This window comes from Drosophila biarmipes, unplaced genomic scaffold (assembly GCF_025231255.1).
Source record: "Drosophila biarmipes strain raj3 unplaced genomic scaffold, RU_DBia_V1.1 ptg000013l, whole genome shotgun sequence".
NCBI classification, from domain to species: domain Eukaryota; kingdom Metazoa; phylum Arthropoda; class Insecta; order Diptera; family Drosophilidae; genus Drosophila; species Drosophila biarmipes.
The window spans coordinates 263,352-281,886 of record NW_026114532.1 but is presented as its reverse complement, the minus strand read 5'-3'; the positions used below and the strand labels follow the sequence as shown (position 1 = coordinate 281,886).

At 39.0% G+C, this 18,535-nt stretch overlaps 3 protein-coding genes across 9 annotated transcripts in view; 1 reads left to right on the top strand and 2 right to left on the bottom strand.

Moving 5' to 3' along the window:
* Positions 1 to 18,535, bottom strand: part of LOC122818947 (uncharacterized) — a 129,739-nt gene that overhangs the window by 53,645 nt on the left and 57,559 nt on the right. The window contains exon 4 of one of the 7 annotated variants that reach the window (XR_007765228.1): positions 55 to 131. The exons of 5 other annotated variants lie outside the window; for them this stretch is intronic. The gene's annotated coding sequence lies outside the window, so the exon portion shown is untranslated. Of the gene's footprint in view, positions 1 to 54; positions 132 to 16,567; positions 16,662 to 18,535 lie in introns of those variants that run through there. One more of the 7 variants, XR_007765227.1, reaches the window with a different exon arrangement.
* Positions 1 to 18,535, top strand: part of LOC108021921 (lachesin) — a 570,948-nt gene that overhangs the window by 514,894 nt on the left and 37,519 nt on the right. The window contains exons 11-12 of the mRNA XM_050890018.1: positions 1,307 to 1,591; positions 17,829 to 18,113. The gene's annotated coding sequence lies outside the window, so the exon portion shown is untranslated. The remainder of the gene's footprint in view (positions 1 to 1,306; positions 1,592 to 17,828; positions 18,114 to 18,535) is intronic.
* On the bottom strand, positions 92 to 10,928 carry LOC122818943 (uncharacterized). The gene is made up of 4 exons (XM_044094606.2): positions 10,172 to 10,928; positions 9,846 to 10,034; positions 4,168 to 4,346; positions 92 to 135 (listed from the first exon to the last, which is right to left on the bottom strand). Exons 1-3 carry the CDS (start codon positions 10,760 to 10,762, stop codon positions 4,311 to 4,313), a joined length of 816 nt encoding a protein of 271 aa, XP_043950541.2. The 5' UTR covers positions 10,763 to 10,928; the 3' UTR covers positions 92 to 135; positions 4,168 to 4,310.

Sequence of the window (18,535 nt, the reverse complement as noted above, 5' to 3'; positions counted from 1 at the left end):
GATTAGGTTTTTTTCTTCGACTCTTTATACCGCCTAGAGTTTTCTTCTCATCTTTTAAAAACAAAATTTGAGGCACTCACCGCTTACATGAACATCCATCTACGAAAGCGCTTTCGCTGAGACGATAGCGGCTATCTGCAGAAAATTTAAAGACAATATAAAAATAATGCGAATCGAAACTGAAAACCATTTAGAAATTCCAAGACCGAAATGCACCTCTTAAAAAAACAAGAAAGGATGTTAAATTCGGCAAGCCAAAGTTTGTATTCCCGTGCAGTTAAAATATAAATAATCAAAAATTTTATTAAATTGAATTCGAAATTCTTAAAATTATAAAAATTTATGTTCCCAATATTATAAGATAATATGTCAAAAAGCCCCAAAGCTATAATTTGTTTCAAATTATTTCCCACCAATTATCCGATCGTTCCTATGAGAGCTATATGATATAGTCGTCCGATTTTAATAAAATTAAATTCGAAATTCAGAACTAATTCGTCTTGTGACGCTGATCAAGAATATATATACTTTACGGGGTCGGAAACGTCTCCTTCACTGCTTTGCAAACTTCTGACTGAAATCATTATACCCTTTGCAAGGGTATGACTAGACGACGATTCTGCCTTCTTGCATGACTTTAAACTGCTTCGATCAACCACTATATACTCTTTTCCATCTTAAAAATTCCACTTAAAGTTATTTCTATTAAATAATGATTTCCCTTTCGTATGTCTTTCACACTTTTCTCATCCGTTCTGAAGGTTATGTCCGAATGTAGCCGGTCACAAACTTCTTTGTCAAAAACTGATGGAGGGTCAACTTTCCCGACTTCCCCTTTTAAGATCTTACCTCAATTTTCGGGAATTTTCACGGCAAATTAACGGGTCCATGACAAAACAGCGCCGCGGTTCCGGGACGGACCGACGTCTCTAGCGATCAAGTAACTGCCCTCTCGCTGTCGCTCGAAATAAGACTCAAGAAAAAGCTTTTGCTTCAGAACTAAAGCAAACGAAATTCATCTATACGTCGCCATAATGCAAACGCTACTGGCGAGACCCTGAGCGAAGATTTTCCTCTGCTTCTCGGCCCAGTTTTTTCGGCAGCTTCACAGATTCCGACTTTCGTAGATTTCGCTCGAACAAACTGCGGCCGCTGAAGACCTTGTGCGGACGGGCCAGTAGCTGCCGAATACGCTTAACATTACTCTCTAGACCCCGAATATTTCGATCTCTTTAACTAACCCTAATCCGCAGCTAACTTTCTGACTATATTTTCTTATTTTCCGCTGACGCCAAACGTAAAACAGGCCGTACTTAGTCACTCGCGCTAAATTTTACGGATTGGACACTTATAGAAAATAGTTCACCTCTGGTCACCTATGCTGCCAAAATGGAAAAGACCAACTCTGATACCACAATTCGGGTGGAGTATGAGGTGAAAAACTAGACTAAGCAGGCTGGAGAGCAACGATCATAATAAAATTAATACAATACTAGATACTTAAAATACTGAATTGTATAAAATTGTATTATGTTAATAAAATTCTAAATACCCTTGTACTATATGAAGAAGATTGGAAGAAATATAGTTGGTGAGCGCACCTTTTACACAGACATATACGACTAAGCAATGTTTTAAATAAATGCAGTGAGCTCGCCAAAATGCATAATTTCTATTTCTCCCTGAGAAAATAGTCTTAAAACGAAGAAGAACAAGTGTTTCGACAGGAAGCCCAGGTATCTGCAAGTATGCCAGTTCTAGCTCTTATATTTTCCGAGATCTCAGCGTTCATACGGACAGACGGACATGGCTAGATCGACTCGGCTAGTGATCCTGATCAAGGATATAAATACTTTATGGGGTCGGAAACGCCTTCTTTTAGCTGTTGCATACTTTCCGACGAATCTAGTATACCCTTTCTCTGATAGATAGAACCCACAAGATTAAGTTCCTCAAATGTTAAAGAATTTTCAAAACATCCATTTAAGTATTAAATGTATTTTAAAATATATTTTAAGTATTTGAATTGTTTTGACTTTGAAAAAACACCACATATTTCAATGTCTTTCGCCTTATGCAGATTTTTGGTGGTTACCATTAGTAAACCTCTTCATACTATGATTTTCTATAACGCGTTTGGGTAAAATGTCCAATCTTGTATCATATAATTACATTTCTGAGACTAACGCCTTTTTATAAATGCAGATTGCATTCGTAAATAATATAGTCATATAGTCTTTCCAGGTAAGGAACAGGGGGCAAAAAGAAACGAACCAAGAGCACTCGACTCTAGCAATTTCTATCGTTGATTGTCACTTTCTTTGACAAAATACATTTACCTTCAAAAATCATTGGTAAATAAATTAACAGCAAATTGAGACATTATCGCCAAACCAGCTTTATTACATCCGTTACTAGTAGAGTAAAAGAACCGCTAGATTCGTTAGAATGTATGTAACAGGGATCCCAATCCTGAACGTCTCGACGTAGCGATCTTGCTTCTTGTAGGTTCCCACGGCGCTGCTTTCGACTTCTCGCCTTGTTGGCTCCCTCGTAGTTTACTGGCTGGTTTTCTGTTTACTTGTATCCGATCGACTGTTTGTCTAAACACTTCGACTCTACACCTCGTGATCGATTGATCGTAACCGACAGACCGTAATCGACTGATCCTGCTGCCAGCGCCCAGCGGGTTTATATAGGGCCTCGGGGAACCGTTAGTCCCCTTTTGCGCACGGCCCGCCGAAACTCTCTACACCGGGTCCAAGGTCCATGCCTCCAGTTTGACCCTCTTGTCCCTCATGCGCTGTTTCCCGCCGACGTCCAGCCTGATGCTGCCGTCCCGCTGATTCGCGTGATGAAAATGGCATGCTTGTGTGCCGCTCCGCTGCCGAGATGTGGCACCTTCTCTCTCGGTCCAGAGCTCACGGCCGCGTCCAAAGTCCGGCGGCGTCCCGTTACTCCCTTTTGCACACGGCACTATCGCTCCGCCCGCCAAGTCTCCCACCTTATCCATTCTTGGTCTCCAAACTCTCTTTGTCTCCAAACCCTCTTTCTCTCCAAACTCCATTGTCTCCAAACTCTCTTGCTCTCCAAGCTCCCACGTTCTCAAACTCTCACTTTCTCCAAACTCTCACGTTCTACGTCCTTGATCTCCAAACTCTCACGTTCTCCAACCGCTCTTCGCCGCGCCGCCACTACGCGAATTCGCCGCGTACCTGGTGAGCGACTTGCCATCTGCTGCTGGGATTTGTGTAGAGTTATTTAACTCATCACAACTTCTTACCGGATCGGATGTTTTAGAACTCCAACTTAAGGAATCAGAGGTCATCCGGATACTCTCAAAGGCGGAACAAGAATTTACCAAATGGGAAAAAGCAAGTTGATACCGAAAATATCCCGAAGGTTTTGCCAAAAGAAGCACAATTAAGTTGAAACCAAAGATGTCACGAAGACGACGACTTAACGCTTCTTCAACGCTGGCAACTTATATTGTAACGATTCCACATTCAAACAAATTCAGGCGCAGGTGGTACCATGGTGGTACGATGGGAATCAAGTGCACGCGGGTATACTCTGCTGGCTGTCGGCTCTGGAAGTGGATGTAAATGCTTAACCCCATAAAGCGACTATTATTAAGGGTAATCGAAATCTTATCTCGCGTGCTGGACAAGATAAACTCGGAAACGAGCTACACCATATACAAATCAAAAAGAAAGTCCTAAAATTCCCCAGTACGCTGGACGAGTCTCAAACTGACCTCACTAGATCTTCTCGAGGTCCCTTAATACCCACCCAACCATTGGTCGTTCCTTTCCATACGTCCGAACGATCCATTCGAATGCAAGTTACCCTACCCCGGAATCCATCTAGCTGCGGCATCAGACTGCTAACTTAGTTCATTATATCCGTTTTATTACCAGCTAAGGAATTAAATAAATGTGGGCACATATCCTAGTACTAAACATGCAGGATTGTATAATTAAAATATGGATACGATTCAATGAGATAGGCTTAGTGAAATGCATTCATGAAACTTTAAATTACAATTGACATCTGCACAAAACTTGGCGATAGCTATTCTTTCGTTGTGGCGGAAATTCAATTTAAATTCTTACCTTGTATAATTGAAGTGGCAAGGAATACGAATTAAATAAAAATAAAACTTACATTAAAAAGCCATAAGGAGAGAACTTGACATCTCGATCTGCCTGATTGCCGGTCATTTGGATGCGGTGTGATTAGGTTTTTTTCTTAAACTCTTTATACCGCCTTGAGTTTTCTTCTCATCTTTTAAATTCAGGAACATCCATCTACGAAAGCGCTTTCGCTGAGACGATAACGGCTATCTGCGGGAAATTTAATGACAATATAAAAATAATGCAAATCAAAATTCAAAACCATTTTTAAAATCCACGACCGAAATTCACCTCTTAAAAAAAAACTACACGACGATTCTGCCTCCTTGCATGACTTTAAACTGCTTCGGACCAACCACTAAATACTCTTTTCTTTCTTAAAAACTCCACTTTAAGTAATTTCTATTAAATAATGATTTCCCTTTCGTATGTCGGTCACAAACTTCCTTTTCCAAAACTGATGGAGGGTTAACTTTCCCCGAATTCCCCTTTTAAGATCTTAGCTTAATTTCCGGTCATTTTCACGGAAAATTAACGGGTCCATGACAAAACAGCGTAGCGGTTCTAAATACCCTTGTACTATATGAAGAAGATTGGAAGAAATGGAGTTGGTAAGCGCACCTTTTACACAGACTTACACGACTAAGCAATTTTTTTTAATAAATCTAGTGAGCTGGATTTTTTCCCTGGGAAAATAATCTTAAAGCAAGGAAGAACAAGTGCATTGACTATCAGATACCCGTTACTCAGCTTAAGATAGCAAATGGGAAATGGAGATATATAACCAGCAAAGCTATATTTTAGGGCGACACCTACCGCCTATTTCAGTAGATTATATGTGGGCGGCAGACAGATTTGAGCGTTCAAGCCGTTTGTGCTCGTTAAAGTGGGCATGGCACATTTTTTTTAGTTCAGTTGATAGGTATTGATTAGATAAACACAATTCAGGTAAAATTTTGATCATATCATAATTACTGTAGGAAACGCTTTTACCTGTTGCATAGTTTCCGACGAATCTAGTATACCCTTTCAGTCTACGAGTTACGGGTATAAAAATTATATAATACACCGGATTTTATTATTCGAATCAAAAGCAAAAGCGAAAGATTTCCGCATGTCTCTTATAGATAGATCCCATAAGACTAAGTTCCTCAAATGTTAAAGAATTTTTAAGATATCCATTTAAGTATTAAATGTACTTTAAAATATATTTTAAGTATTTGATTTGTTTTGACTTTGAAAAAATAAATATTTCATTGTCTTTCGCCTTATGCAGGTTTTTGGTGGTTACCATTAGTAAACCTCTTCATACTATGATTTAAATTTATGTATTTTCTATAACCCGTTTTGGTAAAATGCCCAATCTTGTATCATATAAATACATTTCTGAGACTAACGCTTTTTTATAGATGCAGATTGCATACGTAAATATTATAGTCATATAGTCTTTCCAGGTAAGGTAAAGGGGGCAACAAGAAACGAACCAAGAGCACTCGACTCTAGCAATTGTTATCGCTGATTGTCACTTGCTTTGACAAAGTACCATTACCTTCGAAAATCATTGGTAAATAAATTATCAGCAAATTGAGACATTATCGCCAAACCAGCTTTATTATACCCTTTACTAGTATGTACTAGCGAGATTCGTTAGAATGTATGTAACAGGTAGAAGGAAACGTTTCCGACCCCTTAAAGTATATATATTCTTGATCAGCAAATAGCAAAATGAGACCTTGTCGCCAAATCAGCTTTATTATACCCGTTACTCGAATATATATCCTGGGTCAGAATCATTAGTTGTGTTGATATAGCCATGTCCGTCTGTCCTTCTTTTCCTCCGTCCGTCCGCCCGTCCCTATGAACGCTGAGATCTCGGAAACCATAAAAGCCAGAGGAGTGGGACTTGGCATAAAGATTCCTGGGCTTCCCTGTTTCAGCAGGGTGCCTTGCCCTTTCTAACGCCCACAAACCGCCCAAAACTGGGACGGCCACAGCTTTTGTGACAGAAAATAATGTTAACTAAAATTTATTTGTCTCATGAATACATTGGGTCCACAACAAGTTGTTTCTGTTGACTATACGTGGAGTATAGTTTAACCTAACGTTGTGCAAGGGCTTGCATCTCCAGTTCTGAATCGGTGCATAATATTGATTCAAAAGTTATTGATACACCATTTAAGATTGGATGATCAACTTCAAAGTTAAAATTGACAACCTTCAAACAATCGACATTCATAGAAACACACACTTGTCATCAAAATATGCTTCAATTTCATTAAAAATCTAAATCTACCCATTAGGCTATCTTGATGCAGCTGCCGGAATTTCGCGACGCATATTAATTGTTTCGAAGTTGGAAGATGGACACAGAATGGGGACAAAAATATTTCAAAAATGTTTTCTTTTGAAATCATTAACGCTTGACGCAGCCCAGCATCTGACTTTAAAGATTCTATATATCCTCAACACGAGCGAAACTTTTAGGTTAGCGAAGTGAAACTAGAGGACAGACCTAAAGTGCAGAAATATTGGAAATTCCGAAAATCCAATTCATGACGTAATCAAAAGATTTGAATCCTATTGGCGCATTCTGCGGGTCCTAGCTTTCGTGATGCTTATTTTTAGAAACGTTGAGTCAACAGAAGATGGCTTGTACTTGATGCCGTTTATATGTTGGCATCTGAATTGCAAAATTTATTCAACCGGATTTTATCACACATTCAACAAAAGGTCTTTAGACAAACAAACAAGAAAAGCTGAATTTTTCAAAATATATTCCGTTCCTGGTTAGTAATGGAACGACCCTTAACTCGTAGAAGGTCGTTAAGTCATGGTATGCATTTCATTCGACGACAAATTGCTGCTTTTAAAGGATTAGGATTTTCTTGAATAGCTGCATCGCCAGCATTTGCATGCTGAACCGATTGCCTTAATCGGAATTCTGCTACATGAAATTTGGTCTGTAATCGCCACAGAAGAAGTTCTAAAGTTTGTTTGACGACGCACCCATTGTCATTATTAAAGCCCTCGCCTAATGGAAAACTCACAACTACCAGAGTCATTATACAAAAAAATCAATTGCAACTACTCCACACGATCGCAACTTGAAGACTTTAAGCAGCGGCAAGCCAACTCGTCAAAGGGCGATACACTCAGCAGCATCATCGGACTACAGTTTTAGTTTATACCTGCTCTCCACTTTGGAGGCTTTTGGGAAGCCGCAGTGAAGTCCATGAAAAGTTTAATGGTCAAAAGCTTGGCCAATACCGGACTTACTTACGAAGACCTTCAGGCGATCGCGATCCGTGGAAGCAATCCCTCAACCCTTAGCGAAAGACCTAAATGACGAAGAAGTGCTAACTTCAACGCCACTGCTAATTGGGTGATCCTTGATGTCTGTATCAGAGCCCACAATTTACGACAGAGGCAGCACCTGACGTGTTTAAAGCAACAGAAAAAACTAATTTTAACTATTTTAGGCTAATTCAAAACGGCTCAAACCTGAACCGACATTCAACCTGGCAGAATTTGGATGGTCCATGTGGACAAAAACCATCCAAATTTGGAGTGGCTGATATTCAGATTAAGACCCCACACGTTTTGAGCAAATTGGGGCTTGAGCGTTTCGTTGCTCTTTTAAGGGGCGGGGAATGTCGCAGGATACCATCAGTCAATTTTATTTCAGTACTATCCTATATGTACATATGTATTTACTCCTTTTTTTAAACTAAATTAGGTAATTTCTTTTCCCTTAATGATTAAAATATTCAAGGACTTAAAGATACAAAAACATGATTGTCGAAAAAAACGATATTCAACTCTAGAAACTTGCTTAAAAGAGGAAAAACTACACAAAAAAAGTAAGTTTGTGTCAAAATTGTTCATCAAATAAATGTTTGTACCAACACCTAAATGATCTATCCCTTGTTTAAAAATTACTGACATTATCAATATCAACCGGATAAAGGGAAAGAAGCGAAAAGTTGATCGCAAAAATTGTGTTAAAAGCTATTTCTTTTTTCTCAGATCTAGAAAGTAAATGGGACTAAAAAATGCAAAGATGGGAGGAATATTCTTACAAGTCGAAATTTGAGAAACGATACAAGTATACAGATGTTGTTTTTTCTTCTTGCAAACTTCTGACTGAAATCATTATACCCTCTGCAAGGGTAAAAATATATCTTTTGTGTTTTTTAACATATAACATAACCTCCTTCAGCATGCAAATGCTTTTTGGAAATTCAATTATTTAATTGTTACTAGTGATTACCTATATTTTCTTCCTTCCAAATAATATAAATATTATAAACTTCAATACGTATAGTTCCCATCAAAATACTTAATAAATCTGATTGTTTGATGTTCTCTTATTAATTGGGTAATATAATATTCTCCTCTCCTCATCATCTGGCAAATTTTTCGCCGGCGAAGTAGAAGTTACATAATAATGAAGGTTGCCAGAATAGCTCACCCCAGCAACACAGATGGGCCCGTATTATCTATTTGAAAGATATTTCTATTCTGTTCTATCCTAAATGATTTTTCCATTAATTAAACAGGCTTAGGTCTCACCACTGTAAAAATTTCCTTTGTACATCACTATAGTTATAGATAGTACTAGTATTAACTAAATTTTCTTCCTTATAATTGAAATATTATAAACTTAACTTTTTTAGATTTCCCAACAAAATACTTAATAAAACTGATTATTTGATGTTATCTAACTAATTGGGTAATTGGGCTCATAATATCTATTTGAAAGATATTTCTATTGTTTTCTAACTAAAATGCTTGTTTTCCTTAAAGGCAATGTAAGTTATATGACACATTATTTAGGGGCGCTTACGCAATTTATAAACAACTTTGAGCCGAGAGCTTATTTCCAAATAACTCTGACAGACCCAAGATAAATCCCTGGTCAGCTATTTTTGTCAGCCAGTCCGCATCAAACGGATGCTGTAAACATCCAAGCCGATATTGTAAGCATCGGAATCCCAAGCGAGCCCAAAATCCTTTAACATAAACAAAAGATCCCCGAGTCCACTAACATAAACAAAAAGATTTCCAAAGCGGTCCCTGATGTAAACACCAAATTTCCGGCCAAGATTGCACTTCAAATTTAATTGGCAAATTAAATCATCCCATTCTCCGACTACTATTCATTTTTGGGGATAAATATCTTAAGCCGGGGTTTGATAATTGATAGAACAATTTAAGAAAAAGTATAAGAGCAGTGAATTAGATAAGTTCGACCCCTAAATAATGTGTCATATTGTAATAGTGAAAAAGTGATTCTTAAAAATAAAAAAAAATTTGAATTATTTATTTACTAGTAGCAAACTTAATTGAAGCCATATGACTGAAAAAATTCTTAAACAAAGCTTTAAAATAAATACTAAAAAAGTTTTAAAGTGAAAAGGGAATCTTGCATTCCCAAAAACTCAATACAACCGACGTAAATATAAAGCTTGTGTTGGTAAATTAATTAATAATAATTAATTAAATAATCTCCTTAAATCTCAAATTACAAAATAGTGATCATAACATAAATTCACTGCTCGGAAAATATAAAAATTAAAAAATGTTAATAAAATTGATCGAAACAATTAACAATTGTGAACAAAAATTTAATTAAAAAATGTTTAGAAACAAAGATTAACAAAAAAATATTAAAAACTAGCTGACCCGGCGAACTTTGTTCCGACCAACCTGATCATGATGTTCATGAAGCAGACACTGCAAGTCTTGAAGAATTTCTCGCTTCATTCCTGCATTGATCCCCAGTCGTCGATCAAGTTGTTCTTCCATGTTGCCCATGAAATATATTTGTAAAAATTTATTCTGTGTATCTTCGAAAGGTAGTAATGATCCAATTCGATGGTGAATCTGTCCTTGTATCTACAAAATAAAAACCAGACAGTATTAGCTGGGTTATAACACTACACTTTTTCTGTAGGAGAGTAGTATAACACATACCAATAGATAAACATAAGTTATTCTTTAACTACATTCTATGTAAGTACAAAAATAAATACCTTAAATGTCGGATTAAAACCTCCTTCTTCGATAATGTCTGCCCCAAATGACGTCATTTGGAAACAACTATTGTATTTTCGAGTATTTGCAAGAAAGTGGAGTGATTCTTGTGTTTCGCCGCAAAGCAATGAATACAATGGCTCATGTGGCGGAGTCAACACTGGCAATTTCACTTTACCATTAGCGCAGCATAATCCAGGCGTTTCTCCGGAAAACTTTAATGCACCACAATACTTGCAAACAACGTCCATTTGCCCAATGCAAACGCTAGGATGCAAGCTGTAATCATTGCTGCAATCGTATCGAAACGCAGCTCGATTCAAATCAGCTAAATATCTTGTTCTGCGTCGCAAATTATCTATTTGTTGACTTCTGTTGTTCGCTCGACGATTCTGCATTGCCAACCGAGCTGTTTCACGGGCTGCTTCACTTTGCTCTCGTGATTGAGAAGCACGAAGTCGAGCCATACTATTGCGGCGCTGTTCACGTGCAATTTCTTGTTCTTCTTCAGTCCTTTCATTTGCAGTATTTTGTATTCTTCTTGCATTACGGCTTTGTCGGGAAAGATTCGATCGTCTTGGTCGCGGCATTATTAATTAAACTTCACTTCAATTCAATTCACTTGTTAATTATTTATTTAATAGAAATAGTTTTAATATTGATTTCTTACAAATATCAAATTGTCATCCATACGTCATTACATAGCTGTCATTTTACGTCAATTACATAGCTGTCATTTGCGTTTTGTTATTCCAATTCTGATTCTTTTTTGTTATACCACGTTTTATAGTGACCGACGTTTCATGTCAAGTCACAGAGGAACGCTGTCGAACGGGATAAAAAGTATCCTATGTCCGTCTCCTGGCTCTAAGCTACCTCCCTACCAATTTTCAGCCAAATCTGTTCTGCCGTTCTTGAGTTATAAGTGGTGTAACTAACACGACTTTCTTTTATATATATAGATTAAAAGAAAAGGCATTTAAAGAAAAAAGGACGAAGGACAATCCCTAGACAAGAGTAAGCACTGGAGAAGAAGAAAGACCCCACTTTAAAAAGTTTAGGTATTGATGAGACAAATACATTTTAATTCAAAATTTGTTTCTATCAAAACTGTAGGCGCTACAGATTTTCGCGGATTTTGGGCGTTAGGGTAGGCGTGGCCCGCTGAAACAAACTTGCCTTGCGCAGGAAGCCCAGGAATCTGAATGCCAAGTATAAATATTCTAGCTCTTATAGTTTCCGAGATCTCAGCGTTCATACGAACGGACACACAGAAAGCCAATGGCTAGATCGTTTTGGCTAGTGATCCTGATCAAGAATATATGTACTTTATGGCGTCGGAATCCCTTCCTTCTCCCTGTTACATACTTTTCGACGAATCTAGTATACCCTTTTACTCTACGAGTATCGGGTATAACCAAAGATAGAAGGAAGACCCCAACAGGATTAAAAAACAACGATAAGAAAAATAAGGAGGACGATTAGTGAGTGATACTTTTTTTTAAATAATTATTATTCTTAAAGAGATTTGTACAAAAATCAAATATAAAATCTAAGTGGACGACTTGAATTCTGATTTCTTAAAAATTTTCAAAATGTCAGAACCTTCAACTTTACATGAATTCGCCTCAAGAACAAACCATCAGGCAATAACAAGCAATACAATGTTAAATGTAGAAAATTTAATTAAACAAATTGTAAGTTTTGAATCAAATCCATTAAAGGAGGAAATCGTAAAATGAAGATCGCAGCTTTCTCATAAAAAAATGTAAAATGTCATAAATATGTAAGATGGCGGGAATCAACTGAAATAGCCGTGGGGCATTATGCCAGAGAGAGTTACTGGTTTTATTCTGCCTTATCTATAATCAGAAATAAAATAACGGTAATGGCAATGATGCCTTAACACATACGTCCTGAAAAGGACCTGAGTCCTGAAAAGAACTTGGGCCGAGGAAGAGGCGTCCGATGGTCAGACACCATTTTTTCCGGCAAAAGCTACGTCGTATTCGGGTCGTGGGGGTCTTGGTAAGCCCCTCTCCTCTCCAACGAGAATAAAAATTTAAAGTGCCTGGAAAAATAATATTACTGTGTAAAGTTCGTCAGTCCACACTGCCCCACAAGCTCAGCTGTCAGATTTTCGCAATACGATCGAGCTGTGTTTCGACCATATTCCCTCCCCTTCGCACATTTGTGTGCCAATGGATCGTCGCGGGGCGCGCAATACAGTCCCCTATTGTCAAGGTTGCCCGTCGAAAGTCATTGTCATTGTTTTTGACCTACTCCTTTTCTTACATGAGCACACCCCCATGTTAAAATTCAAGCACAACATTGTTTCGATTTCATTTTCACATTATAAATTTATTGATTAATATACAGGCATGTCGGCATATGGCGTAGATAAGCAATATAAAGTTGGCTAAAGCATATGTAATAATTCTACTTGACAATTACTTTTATTAGCGGAGAGTATCGAATTTACCACCGGTGAGGTGCGCACATCATCAAAACGCTGACTATTCACGACGTCGCTCAGAGGGCTCTTGTAATTGTACATACAACTTTAAGGCTGATTAATATTAATAACAGTCTATAAAAAAACTGTTTGGACTGCACAAGTATTTATATATGTATGCTTTAAGAAAGGTGCTGGTGTTGAGATGGTCTTCGCTAATTGTTTGTCAGGATCAGCAATATCGATTCACTTGCTTTAAAGGTATTTCAATGAATTTTTGAATGCTTCCAATGTTTTTGATTTTCACTTGTGTTTTGGTTGTATTATATGAAGCTATTTGCCTTTGGTTATGCATAAGTTCACTTTAGCATAGATTGATTCGATGGACATATTATATACTCGTACATTGCACCACCGATCGGGTCGGAAACGCTTCCTTTTACCTGTTGCATACTTTCCGACGAATCTAGTATACCCTTTCACTCTACGAGTTACGGGTATAAAAATTATATAATATACCGGATTTTATTCTTCGAATCAAAAGCAAAAACATGTAAAGAAGTCTCGTAGGCTGGGATATACTCAGTCCCGCCAGGGTCTCTTTACCGAAAATATTTGTAAAGATATAGGACAAAAAGGTCTAAGACGAAAATCAGTTTGCTGGCGTGAGATGTAGAGTACCAGCCAACGGGGTACGGAGTGAGAGAAATAGTTTATTCGGTGTCTGTAGCAGAGTGAAAAGGGTAAGCGGTAACGCTCATTTGGGCCATGCTCATAGCATTCGCTACGAGAAGGCCGAGAGAGAGGGGATCGATTATGGACAACTTTTCCCTAGGGCAGAATTTATGACCTAAAATCTAGGCATTTATCTTAGAATATCCATATTTATGCGTGGCCAGCTTGATTGTATTCTTTTCCTACGAGTTGTATTAAAATCAGGCGAGAAATGTTTTATTTTTTTTTTCATTTGTTAGAGCATATTTACTTCTTGGTTCATGTTTTTCTCAGTGCTCCCAGGCTAACGGGTTAGGTTATGTCATGGTTTATAAATTCTAGCCTACTTGGGCGAAGCCGCATCGAGGCCTTCGAGAAATTTCTCATTGCACGGGACTCTCGCTGGCCAAAATGCGGTTCACTCCACTCACTCACCCGTCTCGCTCTCTCGCACAGACACACGCGTGACTCCAGGTGCTCTGCCGCTGGTCCTGGGCCGGCACACTCTTCTCGAGGTCGTCTAGGTAAACTCCTTCCTGGGTCACTTGGCACCAGTCACTGGACTGCACCACTTTTCGCACTTCGAAGGCAAAAGACTCTATTTGTCAACATGAATTTGCTCTGCTCGCACTTCTGATCCCGTCCGCCGCCTTTGCAAGAGTCCCCTGATTCTGCGCCGCGCTTTCCAAAGTGACCTGCTCGTCCTTCTGGTCCGATGTGCCGTGTTTTCCAAAAGAGACCTAGTCAAGCTTTGCCGCCGCGTTTTGTTCAAGTTTTTGGCTGCTCTGGGTTTTTTCCACTTGTCGAAGTTTCGGTACTCCTTTTCTCTCGCTCTTCCCTTGGCGCGTGCCAATTTTCGGGGGTTGTTTCCCTCCTCGATCGCATGTCCTCTCTCGCTTGCTCCTATGCGGCGCTGTACTTTTCGTGGTAAATATTTCGTTGCTCTCATGGTGGATGTGTGTGTGTGTCGCTACTGCTGCTGCGAGAACGGAGGGGGAAAGCTTAGCTAAGATAATTCTTCTGTACTAATGTAACTACAAATCCTCCTAATTTTCGTTAAGCTTACATATTAAGTGAAATGTACAAAGTTTTTAAAAATTATGCGCGAGGGTTTTGTCTTGTTTTTAGCTGCTGTTGTTGTTGGCGCAGGCTGCTGTTGCTATTGCTGGCGGCTGCTGTTGCTATTGCTATTGCCGCTGGCTGCTGTTGTTGTTGGCAACGCCTTTGGGAGTTGTTGGCGGCGCTGGCTGCTGTTGTTGTTGTTGCTGGCTGCCGATGTTGTTGAAGTTGCGCTATTTGTGAGGGGTGAAACGACTCCTCACAAGCAAAAGATTTCCGCATGTCTCTTATTGATAGATCCCACAAGATTAAGTTCCTCAAATGTTAAAGAATTTTCATTTAATTATAAAATGTATTTTAAAATATATTTTAAGTATTTGATTTGTTTTGACTTTGAAAAAACATTGTCCTTCGCCTTATGCAGGTTTTTGGTGGTTACCATTAGTAAACCTCTTCATACTATGATTTAAATTTATGTATTTTCTATAACCCGTTTTGGTAAAATGCCCAATCTTGTATCATATAAATACATTTCTGAGACTAACGCTTTTTTATAGATGCAGATTGCATACGTAAATATTATAGTCATATAGTCTTTCCAGGTAAGGAACAGGGGGCAAAAAGAAACGAACCAAGAGCACTCGACTCTAGCAATTTCTATCGTTGATTGTCGCTTGCTTTGACAAAATACATTTACCTTCGAAACTCATTGGTAAATAAATTAACAGCAAATTGAGATCTTATCGCCAAACCAGCTTTATTACATCCGTTACTAGTAGAGTAAAAGAACCGCGAGATTCGTTAGAATGTATGTAACAGGGATCCCAATCCCGAACGTCTCAACGTAGCGATCTTGCTTCTTGTAGGCCACGGCGCTGCTTTCGACGACTCGTCTTGTTGTGGCTCCCTCGTAGTTTGCTTGGTTGGTATTCGTTCGACAGCTTGTCTTAACTCTTTGATTGACCGAAATTGACTGATCCTGCTCGACTGACCGTAGTTAACTGACTCCGGGAACCGTTTTTCCCCTTTTGCGCACAGCCGCCGAAACTCTCCACACCGGGTTCAAAATCCGCGACTCCTGTTTGACCCTCTTGTCCTTCACGCACTGCTTCCCGCTGACGTCAAGCCTGATGCTGCCGTCCCGCTGATTCGCGTGATGCATATGGCATGCTTGTGTGCCGCTCCGCTGCCGAGATGTGGTACCTTCTCTCTTGGTCCATAGCTCACGGCCGCGTCCAAAGTCCGGCGGCGTCCCGTTACTCCCTTTTGCACACGGCACTATCGCTCCGCCCGCCAGAACTCCGCTTTCTCCTTCTCCATTCTTGGTCTTTAAACCCTCTTGCTCTCCAAACTGTCTTGCTCTCCAAATTCCCACGTTCTCCAAACTCTCACGTTCTACGTCCTTGATCTCCAAACTCTCACGTTCTCCAACCGCTCCTCGCCGCGCCGCCACTACGCGAATTCGCCGCGTACCTGGTGAGCGACCGGCCATCTGCTGCTGGGATTTGTGTGGAGTTATTTAACTCATCACAACTTCTTACCGGATCGGATGTTTTAGAACTCCAACTTAAGGAATCACAGGTCATCCGGATACTCTCAAAGGCGGAACAAGAATTTACCAAATGGGAAAAAGCAAGTTGATACCGAAAATATCCCGAAGGTTTTGCCAAAAGAAGCACAATTAAGTTGAAACCAAATATGTCACGAAGATCTTGGGTAAGTCATGCTCACGACTAAACGCTTCTTCAACGCTGGCAACTTATATTGTAACGATTCCACATTCAAACAAATTCAGGCGCAGGTGGTACCATGGTGGTACGATGGGAATCAAGTGCACGCGGGTATACTCTGCTGGCTGTCGGCTCTGGAAGTGGATGTAAATGCTTAACCCCATAAAGCGACTATTATTAAGGGTAATCGAAATCTTATCTCGCGTGCAATTGACATCAGCACAAAACTTGGCGATAGCTATTCTTTTATTGTGGCGGAAATTCAATTTAAATTCTAACCTTGTATAATTGAAGATGCAAGGTATACGATTTAAATAAAAATAAAACTTACATTAAAAAGCCAAAAGGAGAGATCTTGACATCTCGATCTGCCTGATTGCAGGTCATTTGGGTGCGGTGTGATTAGGTTTTTTTCTTCGACTCTTTATACCGCCTAGAGTTTTCTTCTCATCTTTTAAAAACAAAATTTGAGGCACTCACCGCTTACATGAACATCCATCTACGAAAGCGCTTTCGCTGAGACGATAGCGGCTTTATGGAGAAAATTTAAAGACAATATAAAAATAATGCGAATCGAAACTGAAAACCATTTAGAAATTCCAAGACCGAAATGCACCTCTTAAAAAAACAAGAAGGGATGTTAACTTCGGCAAGCCAAAGTTTGTATTCCCGTGCAGTTAAAATATAAATATTCAAAAATTTTATTAAATTGAATTCGAAATTCTTAAAATTATAAAAATTTATGTTCCCAATATTATAAGATAATATGTCAAAAAGCCCCAAAGCTATAATTTGTTTCAAATTATTTCCCACCAATTATCCGATCGTTCCTATGAGAGCTATATGATATAGTCGTCCGATTTTAATAAAATTAAATTCGAAATTCAGAACTAATTCGTCTTGTGACGCTGATCAAGAATATATATACTTTACGGGGTCGGAAACGTCTCCTTCACTGCTTTGCAAACTTCTGACTGAAACCCTTTGCAAGGGTATGACTAGACGACGATTCTGCCTTCTTGCATGACTTTAAACTGCTTCGATCAACCACTATATACTCTTTTCCATCTTAAAAATTCCACTTAAAGTTATTTCTATTAAATAATGATTTCCCTTTCGTATGTCTTTCACACTTTTCTCATCCGTTCTGAAGGTTATGTCCGAATGTAGCCGGTCACAAACTTCCTTGTCAAAAACTGATGGAGGGTCAACTTTCCCGACTTCCCCTTTTAAGATCTTATCTTAATTTTCGGGAATTTTCACGGCAAATTAACGGGTCCATGACAAAACAGCGCCGCGGTTCCGGGACGGACCGACGTCTCTAGCGATCAAGTAACTGCCCTCTCGCTGTCGCTCGAAATAAGACTCAAGAAAAAGATTTTGCTTCAGAACTAAAGCAAACGAAATTAATATATACGTCGCCCAAATGCAAACGCTACTGGCGAGACCCTGAGCGAAGATTTTCCTCTGCTTCTCGGCCCAGTTTTTTCGGCAGCTTCACAGATTCCGACTTTCGTAGATTTCGCTCGAACAAACTGCGGCCGCTGAAGACCTTGTGCGGACGGGCCAGTAGCTGCCGAATACGCTTAACATTACTCTCTAGACCCCGAATATTTCGATCTCTTTAACTAACCCTAATCCGCAGCTAACTTTCTGACTATATTTTCTTATTTTTCGCTGACGCCAAACGTAAAACAGGCCGTACTTAGTCACTCGCGCTAAATTTTACGGATTGGACACTTATAGAAAATAGTTCACCTCTGGTCACCTATGCTGCCAAAATGGAAAAGACCAACTCTGATACCACAATTCGGGTGGAGTATGAGGTGAAAAACTAGACTAAGCAGGCTGGAGAGCAACGATCATAATAAAATTAATACAATACTAGATACTTAAAATACTGAATTGTATAAAATTGTATTATGTTAATAAAATTCTAAATACCCTTGTACTATATGAAGAAGATTGGAAGAAATATAGTTGGTGAGCGCACCTTTTACACAGACATATACGACTAAGCAATGTTTTAAATAAATGCAGTGAGCTCGCCAAAATGCATAGTTACTATTTCTCCCTGAGAAAATAATCTTAAAACAAGGAAGAAAAAGTGCATCGACTATCAGATACCCTTTACTCAGCTTAAGATAGCAAATGGGAAATGGAGATATATAACCAGCAAAGCGATATTTTAGGGCGACACCTACCGCCTATTTCAGTATATTATATATGGGCGGCAGACACATTTAAGCATTCAAGCCGTTTGTGCTCGTTAAAGTGGGCATGGCACATTTTTTTTTAGTTTAGTTGATAGGTATTGATTAGACAAACACAATTCAGGTACAATTTTCATCATATAATTACTGTAGGCGCTACAGATTTTCACGGATTGTGGGCGTAAGGGTGGA